The 18,343-nt window shown below is 43.2% G+C and overlaps 1 protein-coding gene across 1 annotated transcript in view; it reads left to right on the top strand.

Moving 5' to 3' along the window:
* LOC126181558 (uncharacterized) overlaps positions 1 to 18,343 on the top strand; it is a 187,814-nt gene that overhangs the window by 86,231 nt on the left and 83,240 nt on the right. Inside the window, exon 3 of the mRNA XM_049924784.1 lies at positions 2,794 to 2,994. Coding sequence (XP_049780741.1) covers positions 2,794 to 2,994 — 201 coding nt within the window. The remainder of the gene's footprint in view (positions 1 to 2,793; positions 2,995 to 18,343) is intronic.

Genomic DNA, 18,343 nt, shown 5'->3' with positions numbered 1-18,343 from the left:
TTAAAGACCTGAGTTACTGAGAAAATCTCTCCTCCGATTTTGCAGTTTTTTTTCCAATTTGGAAAGTTGAGAAGGGAAACTGAACATGTGTTTATTGCTGCTATGTCAGTGAGTGTGTGGAAGATGAAAAAAATGGTTCAAATGGCTCTGAGCACTATGCGACTTAACGTCTGAGGTCATCAGTCGCCTAGAACTTAGAACTACTTAAACCTAACTAACCTAAGGACATCACACACATCCATGCCCGAGGCAGGACTCAAACCTGCGACCGTAGCGGTCGCTCGGTTCCAGACTGTAGCGCCTAGAGCCGCACGGCCACTCCGGCCGGCTAGAAGATGAACATAGACCATCTTCTTGTTCTTCTTTTCGTGTTTTTAAGTCTTGCTATCTGGTCTATTGTGTCCACCGCAACTTTTCCAGAATTACAAAAAAAAATATGTTAGCTTTTTTTGTCTTCTTTGATCACCTCTTCTGCGTGACAAGCCAAAACCATCAACAGCAGCTGCTTTGGTTTCTCATGGACTAGAGGTGATGCGAGAGCAACTGCTGGCTTCTGTATCTGAGGTGCTATAGATGGAAAGATGGATTAGCGTGCACTGCTGGCAGTTGTAATCTTTAGCTCTTCCGGTATGTGTCTTCTGTTCGAGTGCAGAGTGCCAGCAATTGTGAGGTGAAAATCATCGCATAGTGTCTCAACTATATCCATTGAAGTATAGTACTGACCCGTGTTAACATTGCGGCTTGATTCCTCAGTGGGTTTTAGTAGTCTCTTTACAATATTTATTGATCCATGTAGATAATGTGCGTGTCAGGACTTTCATATATACACAACCATGCTGATCAAATATCTAGTTCCTGAATTAAACTACATTCTAATTATAATGCCGTATTTTCGAGGTTTTTCTTGTAGAAATACCTTGAATGGGCAGTGACCACGAAACAAAGAAAACATTTCATTCACTGTGGTGTGTGGACCAGGAATGAAGTAAAATGGAAATTAAGAATTCAAGCTTTCAAACTTGTCAGTCTGACTCTGAATTTCTCTTGTATTCTTATCGTCAAACCTCAATATTTGAGTCAGTTCCAAAAATCGGCTCCGACTCATTGATGAGCTCTGTAGCCTGTTTCGGAGTCTGTTTTTCCGTGCTGTCTTAGCCTCTTTCTTTGCCGCACTATATTTTGTACAGACCGCCAATATTCTCGAGATGACTCCGTAACATATTTGCGTCCAATTCTGGGAATGAATATATCACAGTTGGTATCGGTACCATCTAGTGGGTTGAGTTGAACCTCATTTTCATTCTCAGGCTGGGAATCAGTTCCAATTTCTTCCACATAATCATCCAGTTAACTTTCATCTAAATGTGATTCATTCAGGACTTCTTCGAGCTCTTCTTCAATAGAACTATTACATAAACGTTGTCTATTCGTGTTACTTGTTCAACAGCACCAGAAAAAATGAAAATGAAAACTGTCGACTTCATTTAAGTTTGTTTCAAGACAACCATCCAAAAGTTCGTTGCGTTTTAAATCTTTAAAACCAAAGTCTCAACAACCTCAGATCTCCGTTTGGTATTACTGACCGGAGAGGAGCGGATTCTGAGGCCCATGGAGAATAAAATCAAATAAATGAATTATGATTAACAAATTATACAATCACTCAATTGTAAATTCAATAATGAAAAATTAGCTTTGATTTCAAGTTGTTATATCAAAGTGCTTACAACATATAAATATTGAGTCGGTGAGCCTACAAAGCTGCCCCCCTCCCCTCCTGCCATTGTTAATGCTAAAGTTAAGCTTCACATGACGCAGTCAACCATCCACATACTTACAGACCGTAACAATGACACATACTGCTGTGCAAAATTAAAACACAACAGAATTTCCTATTCTTTATCTGCTTACCCCTAAAAGTCAAGAGTATAACTTGTGATACTGTAGTAATGTATGTTTCAACCATTTTGCCCATTGCAAAAAAATTAATTTACGATGTAAATCTTGTTTGTTGCGCAACATAATCACCAGTTCTCAGTTATACAGCTATGATTCACTGTGATAATCTCAAAAAATTCTGGTATCAAAACCATGTAACCTGTAATATTGTAAGACCGTGTATATTAATTTTTTTGTATGATATTGTCCATTACCTAAGTCTAATTTACAGTGTTATAAAACATGTTCGTTGACAGCATAAATGTACGGTGCTCAGTTTAACAGTCCCCCAGCTAATGTCGAGTCCTTACAAACTTGAGCATTAAAACCATTTAACCTGTACTATTGTTCACTTTAATTATTCATTCTGCTTCATATTACCCACTGTGTAAAGTGTAATTTCAATGTTGAGAAACAAGTTCGAGGCGCTACACACGATGCGCGTGAATTGTATCTTTGCCTACAATATTTGGTAATCCAAGAATTAGTGTCCCTTTCAGACGATAGTCGGTTGTTTCTTGAAGCTGGTGCAATAAGCGGAAAACTGGTTCATTCGCATGTATAATGAATATAAGTAGACCCAAAACTGTGCAGCGTGGTATTCCTGCGGTTTCTTCCTACTCCTTAAAATTTTCTCTCCATTCAATTTTGTCTGATTATTTAGCACATATTTTGAATTCTGGTTGTTATGGATGATTAAAACCATTTGTCTGTAAAGCCATTAGTTCCCTAAAACTCGCTGGTCTGAATTATCCTGAATGTCTTTAGAGAGAGATATGAAACTGTATCTTTGAATTCGAGCTGCATAGGCAATTGCTACACAGCAGGCAGGCTAAAACAGAGTTGCGTGGCTTTCAGCTGACGTTCGACACGTTCACGGTGGGCAAGTTCGTGTCGTTCACGAGCGACGGCTGCCCGGACGGCCACATGAGCATCCGGGAGGCGGGCCGGCCCTCCACGGGAGGGCAGTGGTGCGGCAGCGCCTGGGGCTACACCGTCTACTACAGCGAGACGCCCTCCATCAACCTCACCCTGCAGCTGTACAGGCTCTCGGAACAGGTGAGTAGCGTGCAACGGTCGTTGCAAACACAGCTACGCCATCTACTGCAGCTTGAAGCCTCTGCAAACCTCGGTGCAGCCCTGTAGGTTGCCAAATGAGATAGCAGCACCGTTGGAGCTCTATATTGGATAGGCCAACTTGGAACAGTTGTTCCACTGAAGCTACGCCGTGTGCCATTAAAAGAATCATTACTGACTTACACGATACACGAAATGAATGCACATATGCTACTACATTGTCTACGTTTTATTACATATCTGTACCAGTTTGGGTTTCCAGCAAGACTGGACTCTATCCCATTTCAGTAAAATCACGCATGTGCAAAAACTGGAGAGATGAGGATCGGTATGTGAGAATCTGAAATTCGACATTCAGAACCCCTCGTTTTTGTAGATTTATGGATTAGTTTGTGCATTCAAAATCTGTGCTTAGCATTTCAATGTTTTTGGAAATATTCAGCTACCTACTAGGAGTGTAGCCATGTATAGAAGTGAAACATGGACGATAAATAGTTTGGACAAGAAGAGAATAGAAGCTTTCCAAATGTGGTGTTACGGAAGAATCCTGAAGATTAGATGGGTAGATCACATAACTAATGAGGAGGTATTGAATAGGATTGGGGAGAAGAGGAGTTTGTGGCACAACTTGACTAGAAGAAGGGATCGGTTGGTAGGACATGTTCTGAGGCATCAAGGGATCACCAATTGAGTATTGGAGGGCAGCGTGGAGGGTAAAAATCGTAGAGGGAGACTAAGAGATGAATACACTAAGCAGATTCAGAAGGATGTAGGTTGCAGTAGGTACTGGGAGATGAAGAAGCTTGCACTGGATAGAGTAGCATGGAGAGCTGCATCAAAGAAGTCTCAGGACTGAAGACCACAACAACAACAACATTAGGAGTGGCATGCCACTAGACAAGTCAACACGGTGCAGCCCATTCTCATGTGGAGTATTCAGGGGTAAATCGTTTTCAATAGTAGAAGGAAATGTTCCATCTGCATCAGACCAATCCAGATAGATTTTATTATTATTATTATTATTACTATTACGACTAGACTGGACTGACAAAGATCCAACATTTCCTGCTACTGTCGAAAATTAATTACCGCAGATTACGTAAATTCGATAATTAACTATATTTTTAGGACGTCATAAATAAAACTGTATCACTGCCCTCGTACCCCCGTCTAATGCTCTACTGACAAATAAACTTATGCTTGTAAGTTTCCTGAATAACCTACCCACAAAGTTTAGCAGAAGTTTGTACTTACGTTTCTTAAACGGGAACATATTCGTCTACCATTCCACTGTTTATTATATCTTTTCACAATTTCGACTTCGACTTCTAAGTCATTTTAAAGCTATTAAGCTGCTGAAACACATTAAATATGCAAATTAGTAAAATTAGTAAAAAGGATGTGAGCTATTTTACCAAAGTTGACAACCGCTCTAAGTTCACCAATCTAATCACTTGAAAATGGCTAAAAAGTTGAAACTGTAATTGTGGAAATTGTAATAAACGGTGCAGTCGTTGGCGAACATGCAGTCATTTAAAAAATTCAATGACACTGCAATCCCAAAACAAATGCAGTTGTGTATCTTTAGATTATCGGCATTATAAGAGTGTCGTAGACTTATAACTGACGATTTTCTCCCAGCTTGTACTCGACATTTTTGGCAGAGAGCAGACAAGAAAGACTTTCTTCATCAAGTAGTGGAACTTTCTTACATCCTTTATCGTTTGCAGATTTCCTGGCTTGTAATGCAGAATAATTCGTATTTTTACTCGTAGAGCCCTCCAGTGAAACTGACATGCAATTACCTTATTTTCCCTTGTTTCTGCAAATTGTGGGAGCGGCATGTCAAAAAACGGCACGCAATTGTTTCCACCGCTCTGTTAAAGAGGTATTATGTTTTACTGTCGACGAGCGTTTCTTGAACCAGATTAAGTTTTGTGACATTATGAACATAAATGTACAGTATTTGTAATTAATTAAATTCACTAACTAGCAACAAAATAACGATGGGTAATGTGGGTAATGGCATGGGACATTGAAGCAACTGCTTCTTTAGTGATCAGAGTGAAAGAAATCCAACAATATTTTTTATGTGAGACGGTAATCTTTTACAAATAATGATCTACTAAAATTGCTAAGAAATAATGTGGTACGCTGAGAAGGCGCGTCCTTTCTCGTTCCAGTTTATCAGTGTGCCTTGCGGCGCAAAAGAAATGTATCTGTCGTCCAGAGAAGTCACTATCGTACTGTCGAGTGTGAAAATGCCACATGGTGCATTAAATGTACTTTCGTGTAAGTGATCAAGGTATATATAAGTCATGCATTAAAACTGCATCTATTTACGTATTCAGCAAGTCACTGCGCCGTGCTAAGCAATAGATACTTGCAAAAATGTCAGACAGCTCCTTTATTTTTCATCATTCGTACAAGGCGAGAAAATCATGATTGTCTGAATTAGATACTATGTACACTATCGCGCTACTTTTATTTAACTGTTTGCGCTTCACGTATACATTCGATGGAGGCTGTCGAATTACGTTACATGACACAGGAAATACGATTTCCATAAAAATGTTCTTGCGGTATGTGCTTGGATTGCGTGTACTACTTCCTACACGTCGCCTATTGTTTGCTGTAGATTAATGACGTCTTAACAGAAATATCGAGTAAAAGGTTAGCAAACGTGGCTCACTCTATGATTTTTACCATGCTGCATGAAGTTTTGCCGTCTTGTACCGCAAGGAAGCGAGAGAGACGATGTTGTTACGGGTGATGGCCAGTAATCTCTTTCTACAATACAAATGCACACGTGGATTAATACGGTTCTTTATTTACATGAACTAGAAACTTAATTTGAATAGAGTCCATGTGTTGTGGTACAAAATCATCAGCAATAGTACCCTTGCAGACAGTACCGGTAATCCTGCTATTAAGAAGTTGCTACGTACTGTCATAGCCTGCAATGAACTCTACCTGCTATGAGAGTGGACCGACAGACGCCAAACTGGAATGTGAGTTCGTGAGGTCCTCTTGTTATGGGTGGCGGTCTAAATACTTGCTCTCGAGAGGGGGTTGGTGGCTTGTTGCTTGTGTGTGTGTGTGTGTGTGTGTGTGTGTGTGTGTGTGTGTGTGTGTGTCGTCTCTCTCGTGATAGGCGCGCATGATCCTGCGCTTACTTATCGATCTTCACGATTCATCTTTACCGACTGGTGTGCTGACGACAGTTTGCGTCAGCACATTTGCTACACTCTTCTTTCAATAGTACCCTTTTTGAATCTGCTAGCATAAAGTAAGTCACAATATATTAATGAGAAATTTATGCAGATGGTAAAGGATCTTCACACTTTCATTAACAATATTTTATTTCAGACTGAAAGCCGGTAATCTGTGATTATAGTACACTACTGGCCATTAAAATTGCTACATCACGAAGATGACGTGCTACAGACGCAAAATTTAGCCGACAGGAAGGAGATGTGATTTGCAAATTATTAATTTTTCAGAGCATTCACACAAGGTTGGCACCTGTGCCGACGCCTACAACGTGCTGATATGAGGAATGTTTCCAACCCATTTCTCACACACCAACAGCAATTGACCGGCGTGAACCGTTATTGTGATGCCTCATGAAAGGAGGAGAAATGCGTACCATCACGTTTCCGACTTTGATAAAGGTCGGATTGTAGCCTATCACGATTGCGGTTTATCGTATCGCGACATTGCTGCTCGCGTTCGTCGAGATCCAATGACTGTTAGCAGAATATGGAATCGGTGGGTTCAGGAGGGTAATACGGAACGCCGTGCTGGATTCCAACGGCCTCGTATCACTAGCAGTCGAGATGACAGGCATCTTAGCCGCATGGTTGTAACGGATCGTGCAGCCACGTCTCGATCCCTGAGTCAACAGACTGGGACGTTTGCAAGACAACAACCATCTACACGAACAGGTCGATGACGTTTGCGGCAGCATGGACTATCAGCTCGGAGACCATGGCTGCGGTTACCCTTGACGCTGCATCGCAGCCAGGAGCGCCTGCGATGGTGTACTCAACGACGAACGTGGGTGCACGAATGGCAAAACGTCATTTTTTCGGATGAATCCAGGTTCTGTTTACAGCATCATGATGGTCGCAACCATGATTGGCGACATCGCCGTGAACGCACATTGGAAGCGTGTATTCGTCATCGCCATACTGGCGTATCACCCGGCGTGATGGTATGGGGTGCCATTGGTTACACGTCTCGGTCGCCTCTTGTTCGCATTGACGGCACTTTGAACAGTGGACGTTACATTTCAGATGTGTTACAACCCGTGGCTCTACCCTTCATTCGATCCCTGCGAAACCCTACATTTCAGCAGGATAATGCACGACCGCATGTTGCAGGTCCTGTACGGGCCTTTCTGGATACAAAAAATGTTAGACTGCTGCCCCGGCCAGCACATTCCCCAGATCTCTCACCAATTGGAAACGTGTGGTCAATGGTGGCCGAGCAACTGGCTCGTCACAATACGCCAGTCGCTACTCTTGATGAACTGTGGTACCGTGTTGAAGCTGCATGGACAGCTGTACCTGTACACGCCATCCAAGCTCTGTTTCACTCAATGGCCAGGCATATCAAGGCCGTTATTACGGCCAGAAGTGGTTGCTGTGGGTACTGATTTCTCAGGATCTATGCACCCAAATTGCGTGATAATGTAATCACATGTCAGTTCCCGTATAATATATTTGTCCAATGAAAACCCGTTTATCATCTGCGTTTCTTCTTGGTGTAGCAATTTTAATGGCCAGTACTGTATTATCGGAGTTAGAAGTAACAGCGTGAAAAAACATTTTCCGCCATTTAGTTTTCCAACGCCGAAAATGGTGGAACATACAGCGTTCGTCGGAAGTACACACATAAACATGTCTACATCCTTTACAGTGCTCAGACGTCAAGCAGCTCTGTTGGTTAGGGTCATGTTTACATAATGGAGATCATCTCCCACTGCCGTCAGATTTTGTATTGCAGTGTCCGCTCGTTGCTGGTGTGACCCTCTTCTCTCCACTAGCTCAACAAACTTACTACTGTTGTAGCAATATGCTCTGCATGACCCACAGAAGACACCTGTTTCAGCCGGCCGCTGTGGCCTAGCGAATCTAGGCGCTTCAGTCCGGAAGCACGCTGCTGCTCATGTCACAGGTTCGAACCCTGCCTCGGGCATAGATGTGTGTGGTGTTCTTAGGTTAGTTAGGTTTAAGTTGTTCTACGTTCTAGGGGCACTGATGACCTCCGATCTTAAGTTTCATAGTGCTTAGAGCCATTTGAACTATTTGAACTTATCATTATGCCTCATTGAAATTCACATGGTGATACTACACTCTTTCAGGTCTATGAGGGATACCACCACTTGCTTCCACGTTTACACTTCATTTGCAGGCTTTGCGACGAGTGAGCGTAGCGTAACGGTAACCTACTCGGTCACACTTGTTGGACCTACGTGCACGCTATCGCTCTGAAATATTAAACACTTGTCATGGTTCCAGTGTTCCACAAATTCTACGATTTTGGATTGATTCGGATTACTCCTTCCGGTTGTTGCAATTTTCAGAAACGGTAGTGTATTTATTCACTTTATTCAATATCCACTTCACATGGATGCAAATAATGTTGCTTATTAACTGCTGTCGAATTTGGAGCATGAAGGCTTCATCGTTAGGCTCACAGAGTGACAATCGGTACACTGTGATAGGCAGAATATGTTTAATACGAGGGTAATCCCAAAAGTAAGGTCTCCTATTTTTTTATAAGTACATAGACCTGTTTATTTCTACAATCATTTACATCAGTTTACAGCTTGAACTTTAAGCAATTTTTTGACGTAATCACCATTTCTGTCGATGCATTTTCGTAGACGCTGTGGCAGTTTTTGTTTGCCCATGTCATATCAGCTCGCCGTCATGCTGTTCAGAAAGTTATGAACCTCTTCTTTCACCTAGGCGTTGGAGCTGACAGGTACTGTGAGGCTCTGAAGAAACGCAAACGAGCAATTCCGAACGGGAGAAGAGGAGTGTTGAACAAGGGCGTACTCATTCTCCATGACAACGCACGCCCACACATCGTTCGGCAAACCGTTGCTCTCCTGCAACAGTTTCAGTGCAACTTAATCACTCACCTACCCTATAGTCCTGACTTGGCGCCCAGTTCCCTAGGTTAAAAGAACATTTGGCCGGAAAGCTATTCAGTTCCGACGACGAGGTGAAAGAAGAGGTTCATAACGTTCTGAACAGCATGGCGGCGAGCTGGTACGACATGGGCATACAAAAACTGTCACAGCATCTAGAAAAATGCATCCACAGAAATGGTAATTATGTCGAAAAACAGCTAAAAGTTCATGCTGTAAGCTGATGTAAACCATTGTAGAAATAAACAGGTCTATGTACTTATAAAAAAAATAGGAGACCTTACTTTTGGGGTTACCCTCGTTATTGCGGAACCTTAGCAAGTACGGTTGTGACCTAGTGACGTTCAAATGCCGGACATTTGCCACGCCGGACATTTGCCACACTTGCCCCTGCGCCAGGTAGCGATCCCTCAGGTAAGGGTCGCCCTTCCTCGTACTTCTTCTGTCCGCTTTCAAACCGCCGTCTCCACATCTTACTCGTTACAACCAGTACGTAAGGGACCTTCTTCTTCTACATCTTGGCGAAATACAGAGCTCCTTTTCCGAAATCGAATATTTATATCTTTTGGGAAACGAAAGCAAATCCGACGATTATGTCAATATTTAATTAGTTCTGCCAAGTATAAATATAGATCCCTCTGTCTCTACGGTAGCTTCCTTTCACGCTTACTGATTGTGATAGAAACAGTCCATCGCCATAGGAGCAACAAGAAAGGAATGCTGTAAAGAGAATGCGAATGTACGCTAATCATTTCTTTTTGATCGCTGCATTTGTGCCTACTTTAATTACTACAACTGCGTGCCCAAAAGACAATAATTGAAGAAGAAATAGGTATGTGAATGTTTGAAAAGAAGAACGACATACTCCATATTAATTTACTCTCTAAAATTCGATATCCCTTCCAGCGAAACATTAGTTAATAAAGTGTAGCGGGACAATGTTCAAAACATGATTGAAAGTACTTTCATAAACAGAGATAAGAACATCTATGATTGGCATGTCATCTAAAGTCGACGTACAATTTTAAAATATTAGAAATAAGGAGATGAAGTAATACAGAATGCTATGCTTGTAACGTACGTTGTTGTTCTACCTTGTTTAGCTCTGGTATTAACAGGATCACAGAGAAAGCATCCTAGGTTTTGGAGGGAAAATTCGTAAATGTAATGATCTCCACTACAACAGAAACAAGAAGCACAACTTAAGGAAAAATAATATAATGTGTGTTCCAGCACACAAGCGACATTGAAGCAGGTAGTTCCTGTGACTTAGTACGGACAGAGGTTATATTCAGCAACCAGAATAAATTAATAACTTGCTCCTTTTACCGACCTCCGGTCTCAGATGAAACAGTTGCTGAACATTTCAAAGAAAACTCGAGTCTCATCGCAAATAGGTACCTTACTCATACAATTATAGTTGGCAGTGACTTCTGTCTACCTTCCGTATGTTGAGAAAAATACATTTTGAGATCCTACTGTAGATAGAAATGGTTCAAATGGCTCTGAGCACTATGGGACTTAACATCTGAGGTCATCAGTCCCCTAGAACTTAGAACAACTTAAACCTAACTAACCTAAGGACATCACACACATCCATGCCCGAGGCAGGATTCGAATCTGCGACCGTAGCACTCGCGCGGTACCGGACTGAAGCGCCTACAGCCGCTCGGCCACCGCGGCCAGCTGTAGATAGAAAACAACTTCCATAATTGTTCTAAATACTTTTTATAAAATTATTTTGAACAATTAGTTCACAAGGCCATTCAAATTGTAAATGGTTACGAAAACACACTTGACCTCTTAGCCAAAAATAATCCTGAGCATCACGACGGCTACAGGAATTAGTGAACACATCCGTAGCGAGGCTCAATTCCGTGACAAAGAAATTCACTAAAACTAAACGCGAAATATATATATTTATAAAATCAACTAAAAATTTTGTTGAAGTCTTTCTAAGATACAGTCTCCAGTCCTTCCAAATTATATAAGTGAAGACGATATGTAGCTTAAGTTCAAAGAAATAGTATCAACAGCACTCGAGAGATTCATACCAAATAAATTAATATCAGACGGAACTGATCCCCCATGGTACACAAAACACGACAGGGAGCTGCTGCAGGAGCACCGAAAAAGGCACGTATACTTTAGACGAGCGCAAAATCTCCAAGATTGGCGAAGTTTTACTTTGGCTCGAAATTTGGTGCGGATTTCAATGCGAGATGAATTTTATAGTTTCCACAACGAAACTCTCTCTAGAAATGTGGAGAAAAATCCATAGAGATTCTGGTCCTATGTTAAGAAAACCAGCGGAAAGGCTCAGTCAGTACCTTTACTGCGGTCGGGCGGCGAGTGAGGACGAGGAGGAGGAGGAGGAGGGGGGGGGGGGGGGAGAAAAGGGACCCAACCCTTCGGAGCAGGTAAAACCGTGGAAAACGTCAGGCGTGGCAAATTTCCACACACCGTGACGGTCGCATACTACATCTGCGGTCACCAACTGAACCTGATTATAAAGCACTAAGCGCTATTATTTCCATAGAGGCGGATATAGAATATTAAGTGCGGCAGTGTAAGGTGGATACCTCACTGAAGAGAGTAAACAGTCCATAATACTGCGATGAAGAACGCCACCGATTGTTGGAAAAACCGAAACAAAAATTAATTTGGCAGATGTGATGGGATCTATGTCATTTGTAACATTTCACGAACGGAAATGCTGTGTTACAGCAGTTGTAGCGCAGCACGAGAGAGACAAGCGGCGGAAGCTCCAAGACAGCGATCCACTCAGCGGGCGGATGATAAATAGACACCGTGTTTCTTATCTGTCATCGATCTGTCTGCGAGAAAGCCGTGTAGTGTACGCGGGGCAGAGGAGTGTTGTATTTCATCCGCCGGGCTAGAAAATAAAAGAATTAATATACGTCGGAGAGTCCCGTTTGCCGACACAAAGGAGTTACGGCTCGCCGTCACGAGAGCGAGCGCCCGCCGACCTGGCGGATGGAAACATCGCGGCCGACATTTACAACTGCTCGCTGCTCGCCGCGCTGCCCGAGTCGAGCACGAAACGCGCCGTCCTCTGCTATCTCCGTCTGGTAAGAGTCGCGCAGTCGCGCACTGCGAGACGCACGGCGTAATTACATTAGCATGAAACAGCGCCGCGGCGCTGCTGCACGGTGCGGCAGCCGCAGCTCCGCGCGTGACACTTACTGGGCGTGTCGCTTGCGGAGTAAAATGTGCTCCCACCAACTTTCTCGCTCGCGGACAGCAGTGTTAGCTGGGGGAACTTCGCGGTTACGTCCTTGTGCCTTCTTGGGCCAGTTAGCCGGCCCACCGAGGTGGAAACGATCCAAACTGGAATACAGTTATCCATCCTCCTTGTGCTTCCCCAGTGGCAAAGTCACCATGTGAAGGCAGGTGACTCTAGCAGAAGTGCAGTAGGGCTGCAGACGTAACGACTAAACTTGCTAATGCATCACTTTTTTTTTTCTCCGCCAGCAACAATGGTACGAGTACGAAACTTCCGTTATGCATTACTTAAAGTTTCCGGAGTGCGAGCGTAAATTTTCCGTTTCCGCCAACAGATAGCGTAGGTACAGCAACGGAATATTCGATACTGTGACGTGTGCGCATAGCAAGTCCTCAGACCTGCATGTGAATTCAAAGTACTAACAATATAAACTTCCAAGCTGCACACTACGTTTTCCACGACAAAAAGCTTCTTTTCGTACCGAAGGTTAATTCAAAATGTTCAAATGTGTGTGAATTCCTAAGGGACCAAACTGCTGGGGTCATCGGTCCCTAGACTTACACACTACTTAAGCTAACTTACACTAACTTATGCTAAGAACAACACACACACACATGCCCGAGGGAGGACTCGAACCTCCTGCAGGAGGGACCGCACAATCCGTGACGAGACGGAAGGTTAATTAAAACCTTGCTCGTCAGCGAGCTGTGTGCTAGAAAACAAGTCTCTTATATCGTCGCTACTTCGATTGTCCATTTTGGTCTTCATATGTGTTCTATGGATTTTTAATTGTTGATGTTCTTGTCGTTGAAATTTTTCTCGCCAGGAATCGTTTGCCCTAGAACATGAACCTGTGTCTGAAACATCCTGGAAAATTAAAACTATGTGCCGGACCGAGACTCGAACTCGGGACCTTTGCCTTTCGCGGGCAAGTGCTCTACCAACTGAGCTACCCAAGCACGACTCACGCCCCGTACTCACAGCTTTACTTCTGCCAGTACCTCGTCTCCTACCTTCCAAATTTTACAGAAGCTCTCCTGCGAACCTTGCAGAACTAGCACTCCTGAAAGAAAGGATATTTCGAAGACATGGTGTAAGTAGGCTGTTTATGTTTTCTTATTGGCAACGTTACGTAGCGCTCTGTACGAAAATCACTGTCTGTGCTGTGTGCAGTCTGTGGCTAGTTTGCATTGTTGTCTGCCATTGTAGTGTTTGGCAGCGGCAGCTGGATGTGAACAGCGCGTAGCGTTTCGCAGTTGGAGGTGAGCCGCCAGCAGTGGTGGATGTGGGGAGAGAGATGGCGGAGTTTTGATAATTTGTAATACTGGATATCATATATTATGACTATTAAGGTAAATACATTGTTTGTTCTCTATTAAAATCTTTCATTTGCTAACTATCCCTATCAGTAGTTAGTGCCTTCAGTAGTTTGAATCTTTTATTTAGCTGGCAGTAGTTCGAGTAATGAAGATTTTTGTGACGTAAGTGATTTGTGAAAGGTATAGGTTAATGTTAGTCAGGGCCATTCTTTTGTAGGGATTTTTGAAAGTCAGATTGCGTTGCGCTAAATAATATTGTATGTCAGTTTAAGCACAGTCTAGTATAATTGTTGTAAGGCGACGTTACAATGGCTTAGCCATGGAGACGAGGTACTGGCAGAAGTAAATCTGTGAGGAGTGGCCGTGAGTCGTGCTTGGGTAGCTCAGCTGGTAGAGCACTTGCCCGCGAAAGGCAAAGGTCCCGATTTCGAGTCTCGGTTCGGCACACAGTATTAATCTGCCAGGAAGTTTCATATCAGCGCACACTCCGTTGCAGGGTGAAAATCTCATTCTAGAACCTGTGTCTGTTCGTCAGCGAAACATTGTTCGTTCATCATCGCTTGTGTACCTCACACCCATTGACACGTAGCAACTGCCTTCGACGTTGAAAATCACAATAGGCGTGCGTGCTTGAATTTGGACTGGACTCATCATTCTCCACGCTATTTTCTTGCAATAGATGTACCTGGTATCGACGACAACAGTATGGGAGGTAGCAGTCGTGGCGCGGAGGAGGAGGGGGGGGGGGGGGAGAGAGTAATTATTAATTACTTTCACCTTATTCTCGCTGTAACTGGAAAAATGGTTTTCTTTAACTGCAGCTTATACTTGAAGTACTTCGGACTTGTGTCGGTTACATGTCAGCGGCCAGTTATTTGATCCCAAAGGAGTCTCGCTAATAATTAGTGAGGAGAGGCAGCTTGTCAACAGGGTTCCTACAGCCCGTACGTTCTGCAAGGGCCTCTAAGCTTGAAAATTAGAGTCTCACTGGATCTGCACTCAAAGATAGTCCTGTTGTTGCGCCCTCGCTAGTACTATCTCTAGTTACTGTGAAATAAGATTAATAAATACGGGTGACATGGAAAGTACGCGGTTAGCCACAAATAAAAAGATCGAATCTATAATGAACCAGCATCTAAAAAGAAAATATAGCATACAATGCAACGAAACTACACTACCAGCTTATTTACAACTAACGTGCGTACGAGTTTACACGTAATGTGCTGTTTACTTACATGTACATTCATTTCCGACAAAGGTCTGGACTGGAGTACTATGGATCTAAGATACTCATTTGAGAACCAGCTACTACTGTGGACAAAGCATTAAATGATCCACCGCCAACCATGTCTCTTTCCGTTAACCAATTATGAGGTACGTGAACAAATTACCTCTCCAACCCATTGCTCATTTAAGCAGTCTTCAAACATGGAGTGCCTAAATCGGCCGTGAGACAAAGTAGGATTGTCACTCTTCTTCCAAAGAGAAAAGGCAGTGCGCTTACATAACAATTACGATATTGGGTTTAAATGGTAGAAATCTCACTTACACCCCATTAACTCCCAGTGTAATGATTCTTGTAGCTCTCCGTTAGCCGCTTCTAAATTACAAGTCTTGTCTCAAGGTACGCTGGCCCGTCGCATTAATGTAACCATCTGTGTGAACCCTGAATAATCACCTTTTGTAGTACAGACAGCTACAGAACGTGCAGAAGGAGAGTCATTCAGGTTCTGGAAGGTACCGAGATGGACGTGGAACCATCTACGTAGCCGTCGTTCCCAGCTGTCATCTACGGTCCTTCGTGCTGCAAAGTTGCCTCGACGCCGGTTTGTGACAGCGCCATTTTGCCTCGTGTGGTATACTTTGACAATGGTGGAAATCGAACAGTTTACAAATTTAGTCATTTCGAAAATGCTTCCACCCTTGGTCCGAAAGCCAGTGATCATTCCCTTTTGGACGCCAGATGAGTCGCTCCGACTCCACATTATGACAACGCCTCCACTATTTTCCGCATTCCCTCAAAACGCTTTATACACCGTCCACTGGTAGCACGGCAAGCTGCCGTTTGTGAGTGGAGATTGCACTTTGACGTCGAACGTAGGCGGTAGTCACGTTAACTTGATTGGACCATATAGTTCCTCCAGCAGAATGACTTTAGGAGACTGGCTCTCAGCACAGGGAAAGGGAGCAGTATTGCTTATCCCTGTTTCCTTGAGCGTTGGTATTGTCATCCTCGTCTGCATCTACATACGTATTCCTGAAACCACTGTGAATGATGGCGAAGGTTACTTAGCATGGTAGCACGTGCTGGAATTTTTTCTCGTTCTTATCCAGTACGGAACACAGGAGGTACGAGTCCCTGCATGTCGCTGTGTTCTCTGTAGTTAATGTGTCGTCACAGCATCTACGGGAGCGATGACTAGGGATTTGCATATGCATCTAGATTTTACACTAAATATTGGTTCTTGAAATTTTTTAAGAAGACTTACACATGTTGATTTTCGTCTGTCTTCAAAAGTTAGTTAATTCACATTTCAGAATACTCTCATGACGCTCTCCCGTGAGTTAAACTAACTTTTGACCATTCGTGCCACCTATGCGTTCAGTAACCAAGGTTCGTCATATCTGGTACTCAGCCCACAACCTCGAGCAATATTCTGCTATGGGATTCACAGGTAATTTGCAAGCAGTCACCTTTGACTGCATTTTCCCAGTATGCTGCCGATGAACCTGTCTATTTCCCTAGTTACCTACGACTGAGCCTATGTGATCATTGCGCTTCATATCCTCACACATTTTTACATCCAGGTACTGGTGTGAGCTGACTGATCATAGGATGATATGTTTCTTGTTTTCGGAAGCGCATAATTTCACTTTCTGTGTACTTATATCATGTTCCCATTGTTTGTGCCACTTTGATATTGTATCCACATCTCACTGGATATTACTGCAGACTTTTGGTTGGTTGGTTGACTTGGGGGAGGGTACCAAACAGTAAGGTCATCGGTCCCATCGGATTAGGTAAGCATGGGGGATGAAGTCGTCCGTGCCCTTTCAAAGGAATCATCCTAGCATTCGCCTGAAGCGATTTAGGGAAACTACGGAATCAGGACGGCCGGACACAGGTTTGAACCGTCGTCCTCCCGAATGCGAGTCTGCTGTGCTAACCACTGCACCACCTCGCTCGAGGCAGATTTTTGACTCAGTGTGTTGTAGACAACTTAATCATCTCTGAAAAGTATGAGGATCCAATTAATATTGTCTGCAGGTCATTAATACACAACAAGAACAACAAGGGTATCAGGACACTTCCCTGGGGCACGCCTAAATATATTTTTACTTCGTCCACGATCTCCATCCAAGGTAACATACTATGACGTCTCTAGCAAGAAATCCTCAATCCAGTCACAACTTTTCTTTTGTATGCCATATAATCGTACTTATGTCAACAACTGTTGGTGTGGTACCGAGTCAAATGTTTTTCGTAAGTCAATAAAGTCCGGGCGATTCCAAAAGGAGGAACAGATTTCAATTGTTTATTAGAGACAAACTATGACCCCTCCCACCGGAAGTTCGAGTCCTCCATCGGGCACGGGTGTGTGTGTATGTCGTTCTTAGCATAAGTTAGTTTAAGTTGTGTGTAAGTCTAGGGACCGATGATCTCAACAGTTTGGTCCCTTAGGAATTCATAAACACACACACACACACACACACACACACACAAACTAAGAAATATAGAAACGTGTTGTGCATATCACTGGATAGGCACGTTCACATTTTTGACGTAGCTGCGCTGTCGTTTATTTGTAGTAACATTGCAGCTACTCCGCAAGAGAAATCATTTTCTGTGTTCGCTATTGTGCGAAGTCAATCCATCGTTCAAGTGCAACGTGCCTTCCGCCTTCGATTCAGCTAGAAGCTGCCTCTGCATAAACAGATTCATGACTAGTTTGCTCTTGTTCTGCAGCACTGAGACAAAAAGGAAAGTCAACACATTTATTGTAACAAACAGGATACTGTAGAACGAAAGCAAACTAGTGTTTTTCATGTATTGTAATGTAGTTCTACCAAGAAACGATGAAAGATTCAGTCTTGTTTGATTTATGACTGATATGTGTAATTCCTAGAAATTGGGAAGGGCTCTGGCCGGCCACGCACGTCTCATGAAAATGACGGGTGTATCCAAGACGCGTTCACACGCAGACCTCGGAAGTCCATAAGGTTGGCAGGGCAGAATATCCAGCTTCCTCAAACAAAGGCTTCTTCCGAAACGTCGCCAGCGTATAAAGCCTTACACGATGTAATTACTGAAGAGATTTCGTACAGGCGACCGTAACAAAAGGCACGAAATTGACATTTTAGTTCCCCGGGATATGGCAGGGAACACTTGTTTTTCTGAAACACTTATCTTCGCGAACGAATGGACGTTTCATCTATCGGGTAAAGTAAACCACCAGAATGTAAGAATTAAAAAATCCTGGCGTCGTCTTCGAGCGTGAAAGAGATTCACCGAAACCGAACGTGTTTTCCTCCGTCTCTGTTCACAAAGTTTATGGACCGATCTTTTTTTCGGAGGGAAACTGTGGCAGGAATGTCATACCT

Source organism: Schistocerca cancellata, chromosome 1, assembly GCF_023864275.1.
Source record: "Schistocerca cancellata isolate TAMUIC-IGC-003103 chromosome 1, iqSchCanc2.1, whole genome shotgun sequence".
NCBI classification, from domain to species: domain Eukaryota; kingdom Metazoa; phylum Arthropoda; class Insecta; order Orthoptera; family Acrididae; genus Schistocerca; species Schistocerca cancellata.
This window is presented reverse-complemented; position numbering and strand designations above follow the sequence as displayed.